Source organism: Penaeus chinensis, chromosome 8 (assembly GCF_019202785.1).
Source record: "Penaeus chinensis breed Huanghai No. 1 chromosome 8, ASM1920278v2, whole genome shotgun sequence".
Taxonomy (NCBI): domain Eukaryota; kingdom Metazoa; phylum Arthropoda; class Malacostraca; order Decapoda; family Penaeidae; genus Penaeus; species Penaeus chinensis.
Window position 1 is genome coordinate 37,907,163 of NC_061826.1, and position 6,194 is coordinate 37,913,356.

Consider the following 6,194-nt stretch of genomic DNA (forward strand, 5'->3'; position numbering starts at 1 on the left):
TGCAGAAGGACCAAGCTACGTGTTTTCAAGGCCCTGATACTGCCAGTTTTATTTTATGGTAGTGAAACTTGGACGCTATCTTGTGCTCTGGAATCTCGTCTTGATGCCTTTTGTAACAGATCCTTGCGCCGGATCATGGTGTACAGTTGGCGGGACCATGTGTCCAACCAACGGCTGCACTGTGAGACCGGTACAGGACCTGTTACTTGCACAATCCGTGATCGCCAACTCAGGCTATACGGCCACTTGGCTCGATTCCCGCATGATGTCCTTGCCCATCAGGTTGTCTCTGTCCGTGACAACCCTGGGTGGAGGAGGCCTCTGGGACGGTCGAGGGGGTCGTGGCTCGGGCAGATCGATCAAACCTGTCGTGAAGAACTAGAGATGGGCCGGGCCCCTACCTTTGCTTCCACCTCGTAGGTGGAAGCAAAGGGTGGATGCGGCTATGCGCCCCTGATGATGATGATGATATATATATATATATGCATATATATATATGCATATATATATATATGCATATATATATATAAATATGCATATATATATATGCACACACACACACACACACACACACACACACACACACACACACACACACACACACACACACACACATATATATGGTAGAGACAACGAAATTCCATCTTCAGACCTGAAGAGGATATCCAGGTGAATTTCGAAACTGTAGTCTTATTTTCAATAAATCTAGTTTTTGCATTGTGTTTTTTATACCATATTAACACGGAAGAATGTTTTACCATTCGATATATATATATGTATATATATATAATATATATGTGTATCTATATGTATATATATATGTCTATGTATATATATATATATATATATATATATAGAGAGAGAGAGAGAGAGAGAGAGAGAGAGAGAGTTAACAGTATGTAGTATAAGTTATACATATACAAATCCATGCATATGTATACATATATACATACAGATATGTGATTGTAAGTAGGTTACCATGGGTTTTTTCAGATGTACAACACATAATACGTTTGCGTGCGTGCGCGCACATTGACATAACTACATAAAATTGTTTTTTGTTACTTGTATGTAGATAGCCAAATTAGAACTAGCAGAATTTTACACAGCTTTAACTATAAACAAATAACAAGTGAACGCATTATTTATCATAAGCGACTGCGTACCCAATAAGTCACTTTTGCTTAAATGAAAATGTTAGGTCAAAAATGACTTTACTCCGAAAATACTATATTTTTGAAACCTAATTTTAGTTTTGCGACACCTAGTCAAAAGATTAACATTTTTCGTGTATAATGCAAAAAATAAAGATATCTCCTAATATTAAGGAAAAAGGGGAACATTTTCCGGGTAAAATTTTCCGTGTGAAGATACAGATATTATCTAACATGAAATCGCGTTTCTCTGTCGCACTTAATTAATTTTAGGACGTTACATCATCGTAGTGGAAGAGGGTGGAACCCTGGTTGTAATCCTTATCATGCAATGACTCGTAGTATCATTATGGCGTGTGCATGGAGATCCTCCCCTCATTAAAGAGTTAAACCTGTCTTTCAGTTGTTTGAACTTGGTAGCTTCAATATGTTTATTTATTTATTGATTTATTATTTGTTTAAACTAGGTGGATTTATTTTTTTATTATTATTATTCTCTGAGTTTCAAGTTCTGCACAGTTCTATTGGGGAGGATGAAAATTTAAAAGATAAAACAGCTAAAAAAAATTACTAAGGAAGTGACAACAAAATTAAAGAGTCCATGATGCGTTATGCCTATCGGAGCCTAATTTTATCCTTCTCTGAGCAGGGCACACAGATAAAAAAAAATAGGAAGACAAACCCGCGGAATTCTCATGACTTCCTCTTCCACGTTGCGTCCCATGTTTTGGAGAAGTGATAAGAACACTCTGGAAATTCTGAAGCATCACCAGGGGGCGGTTGTGCTTCTAGAGGCTAAAAAACAACAACAGATAGCAGCCGCGAGTGAAAGTTCATAAATTATAACGAGTGTAGATCACAGAATAATGACACTGAACTGTGAAATATCGCTGGGGTCATACGGATGTTAGTTCCTGTGTACCAAGAGTGAGGGAGGTGCCGATATAGCCAGGCCAGCAACGCCCTTCGCCGCAGTCACTGTAGGACGCCCTCTTGGATAGCACCGTCGTCTCCGCCGTCGCCACCTTCGCCTGGCCGTTTCAACACTTCGAAGAACATGAATCCTTACGGGCCTTTGCTGAGTCCTCTGGCGCCTCAGCAAACCATCCAGAACCCGCTCCTGCTGCCGAGCTTCCTGGTGTCCATCAGGCCGACTCGAACTGGAAATTCTCCTGTAATGCTCACGGAAAACCTGCGCGCGTCGGTGGAAGCCAACCGAGAGGCCATTAGCGAGCTGAAAAGCATCGTCACGAAGCTGTTGGACTGCCATTCAGGTGACTTTAAAAGATCAAAAGGCATGTTGTTTTTCCTTTTTTTTTTTTGTGTTGATTTTCTTTAACATTTGTACAGTATCATGAATATATATCTAGACACTCAGGCATATCTGAATGATATTTTGTTAAATGGTGAGAGCCGTTGAAAAATATGGAAAGTAATGACTTTAATAATCGTTTTCAGTCTTTCTCCAGTGTAAACATGACGTATAAAATTAATAAGAAATATATTTTTATAAAGTAACCCTCTTGTAAAATCTTCAATAAATAGCAATAACAATATACGCTGTACTTTAAAGTTATAAGATGCTTTCCTCTTTCATGTAACGCCAACGTTCTACTTTCCTTTACTCGTAGAGAATTGATAGTCAAGACAAATTACTCCTTCCAGGTTGCAATCTCGGAAACGACCATGACGATGACCTGTACGCATTTCGGGCTCCTCCTGTAGGTAAGGAAAATGTTCTTGATATCGTTTTCGGAGCGGAGAGAGAGATGTGAGAGAGAGAGAGAGAGAGAGAGAGAGAGAGAGAGAGAGAGAGAGAGAGAGAGAGAGAGAGAGAGAGAGAGAGAGAGAGAGAGAGGGGGGGGGGGGGGAGATTGAGAGTGAGAGTGTGAGTGAGAGAGAGAGAGAGAGAGAGAGAGAGAGAGAGAGAGAGAGAGAGAGGCAGGGAGAAGTTTTTTTCAGTATTACTTGAGGTGCGGCTATACAAGTTGGTAATTCAATTATTAATATTGCAGAAATTGTTGCTCCTCCACCTGGACCTCCCGGATCAATGCATCTCGCCGCCGCCCCTGGTAAGTTCTGCACTTTGAATGAAATCTGAATGAGAAATAAAAACGAAGAATCATGTTTTTGTTGAAGACATAATGTATATCCGATTAAAAAAATAATTAACTCTACATACCTTTAAAACAAAAAAAAAAAAATACCACGCACCTTAAAGTTACTGATGCCTAATACAATTTACAGGAGAATTCCCATGGTTAGTAAGCCTGCAGGTCACAAACTTTGAAAAAGTTTTCGTGCATCTCTGTGGCGGGACCCTCATTGCTCCAGCCTGGGTGCTTACCGCTGCACATTGTCTAGACAGCGAGAGAGTTCAGGAACTTGTGGTAAGTTTCTAGTCTTTTGTTAGTCTGGTATTACAAGTGACTGTTGCAGTTGGTTGGTTAAATTGAGTGCTGTGTGTATGTGGTGTTTCTCAGCTGATTTGTGGTTGGGGAAACGTGTGTCAAAAATTGAGGCTAATCTAGGTCTATCTCCCGCCAGGTGGTGTTGGGAGAGCACGATATGGACAAGGAAGAAGGCACCGAGCAGAAGGTCACTGTTAAGGACGTCATTAAACATCCAAATTACACCCAGTAAGTGTACTAAGTTAGGAATTGGTGCCAATGGAGTATTCAGAAATTATTTTTGTGGAAACAGATCAAAGAATTTTCTCCTCATATGTGAATTGATTTTCTCTCTGTCACTCATCCCCCCCCCCTCTCTCTCTCTCTCTCTCTCTCTCTCTCTCTCTCTCTCTCTCTCTCTCTCTCTCTCTCTCTCTCTCAAGCAGTTCCTCCGTTTTGTAAATCTCACTCTCCCTTTGCTAGTTGGAACCGACCTATGGACAATGACATCGCCCTGATACACCTGTCGGAGGCGGTGAAGCTGCGGGAGGGCGTGTCCGTCGCTGAGCTCCCTTCCTCCATCTTCGAAATCTCGACCGGTAGGCATTCCCACGTGTAAAAGGAAAAGGTGTTCTGTTGGAGAAAAGAAACGCAATTGATGCGGACTGTTTTTTCTATATTATTTTTAGTTCGATAGGTGTCTATTTGTATGTATGTGTATTTTTTTTTTTACATGCTTCTTTTCTTTCGTATCTTTATAGTCATTTATCATTAATCAATTGAATATTTCCAAGCCATAAGATAACATGGTCAGTCTTTAACGCATAGGGATGACGATCCTTACACCATCCCAAGTTACGAAGTTCATCCTGGTCCTAGGTCTCTGTCGCGAAGGAGGCTGGGGCGCTACCGACGAGGGCACCCCAGGCAGTAATGTGGTCAAAATCAGCGAAGTTCCCTTGCTGGAGAAGGAGCAGTGCAAGGGAGCCTACAACGCCAGCTTGGGGGAGAACGTGATCTGTGCTGGGAAGAAGGGCATCGGGGCATGTGTGGTACGTCTGACTTTTTACCTTTATTATTTTTCTCCGTCAGTGCTTATGTGTTGGAAGTTTTGGTGTTTGTACTAGTGTTTCGGCTCTGGTATCAGTTTTGCAATCGTAGAGGCTTTTAAAGGGAAAAGTTTATCTCGTTTTAGTTATAAAAAGAAACTTACAAAATGTACCCACTTTGGGATATTGAACAAACATTACCTCATAAAGATATTGTCCAAGACCAAGACTGGGACAAACTAAAAAGATAATAGACATATAATCATCCATAAAGAACATGCATATGATCATCATTTCCTAACTTCCCATTCCCTCAACAGGGCGATAACGGAGGACCCCTGATGTGCCATACTCCAGAGGGAGAGGTGATATCAGGAATCATGTCTTGGCGTGAGGGTTGTGCACTGCCCGGAAAGCCTGCAGTTTACATGGACGTTTCCAAATACATCCCATGGATCAACAGCGTCATGAGAGCATAGTTTTATTACAAGGACAGTAGAGTTAAGCATATTTTGTAGTCATTTTTTTAATGATTATTTTAGTTTTGGTATTATACAAACACCCTTAATCCTTTTTTCAGTAATTATTTATTGTTTTGGCTTCATGAAAATAGAAATGCAGGAAATTTTGTCAATCAACTTTCAGATTAAAGTACAGTACTGTAAAATAAATCCTCAAAAATAGATATTACCCACTAAGCTCATCACTGCCTCCCAGTATAAAGTTGTTGATGTTTGAAATAAACTGAACGAAATTAAGTACACGTGTATGATATCCTTGGCCGGTTTGTGAAAATATACTGAAAGATCTGAATTCTCGAAATGAAATTTCCTTAAAAGATGAAAAGAAATGATATTGCACAGGACAGCCCTTATTAGAAGCAGGGAAATATATAAGCTAAATTACATCATAGATATCCAAAAGTGCATCTTAGAAGAGAAAAGAAAAAAAATATATATATATACATAAAATCCCTTTTAGGCAGATCTATTTACCGTTTTTCGAGCAATTTTACTAGCCATTATGAATATGTACTGAATATCTGATTCAAATGTCTAATACATATACTTTTATGTGTCCATTCATATGATAAACTGCAATGTGTACTATACCTTGTAAACCATAGGTGTAACAAGAGGCAGTTTCTTATGAAAATGAGAATGGCATTTATAAAGGTGTATTTGATATTATTTGCATGTATGTAATTGACAGAAGGGGGTGGGAGTAGGAAGAAATAAAGGGAGGTAGGGGAGAAGAGGTAAAAGAAGCGGAAGAGGGAAGTAAGGGAGAGGGAGATAAGGAGGGAAAAAAGTAAGAAAGGTAAATGAGAACAGAAGGCAAATGGGAAGGGAGGAAAGAAGGAAGGGGGATAACGAGGAAAAAGAGGCAGGAGGTAAGAGAAACGTAGAGCCAAGGGGAGATAAGTAGGAAATAGAGGCAGAGGGAGGGAAGGAGAGAAAAGAGGCAAAGTCCATCTTATTCTTTGATTGTCTGAAATATATCCTTATCATTACTATTTGTATTTTCTGAAAAATGTTACTGCATATTAAATCGAGAATTAGCCATCAATTTCCCATCGTCATATTTTGTAATGGAATGGA

General features: G+C 39.9%; 1 protein-coding gene across 1 annotated transcript; it reads left to right on the forward strand.

The window, feature by feature from the left end:
- Nucleotides 1-2,094: 2,094 nt before the first annotated feature.
- LOC125027998 (trypsin-like) lies at nucleotides 2,095-5,351 on the forward strand. The gene is made up of 8 exons (XM_047617239.1): nucleotides 2,095-2,449; nucleotides 2,820-2,879; nucleotides 3,170-3,226; nucleotides 3,402-3,544; nucleotides 3,702-3,793; nucleotides 4,028-4,143; nucleotides 4,424-4,596; nucleotides 4,914-5,351. Exons 1-8 carry the CDS (start codon nucleotides 2,212-2,214, stop codon nucleotides 5,070-5,072), a joined length of 1,038 nt encoding a protein of 345 aa, XP_047473195.1. The 5' UTR covers nucleotides 2,095-2,211; the 3' UTR covers nucleotides 5,073-5,351.
- The last annotated feature ends 843 nt before the right edge of the window (nucleotides 5,352-6,194 follow it).

Excerpts from the sequence above, each read along its gene's own strand:
- LOC125027998 (XM_047617239.1), top strand. The coding sequence starts at position 2,212 with ATGAATCCTTACGGGCCTTTGCTGAGTCCTCTGGCGCCTCAGCAAACC. Across the intron at positions 3,794-4,027 it reads AAACATCCAAATTACACCCA|TTGGAACCGACCTATGGACA; the intron begins GTAAGTGTACTA and ends TCCCTTTGCTAG. Across the intron at positions 4,597-4,913 it reads AGGGCATCGGGGCATGTGTG|GGCGATAACGGAGGACCCCT; the intron begins GTACGTCTGACT and ends TTCCCTCAACAG.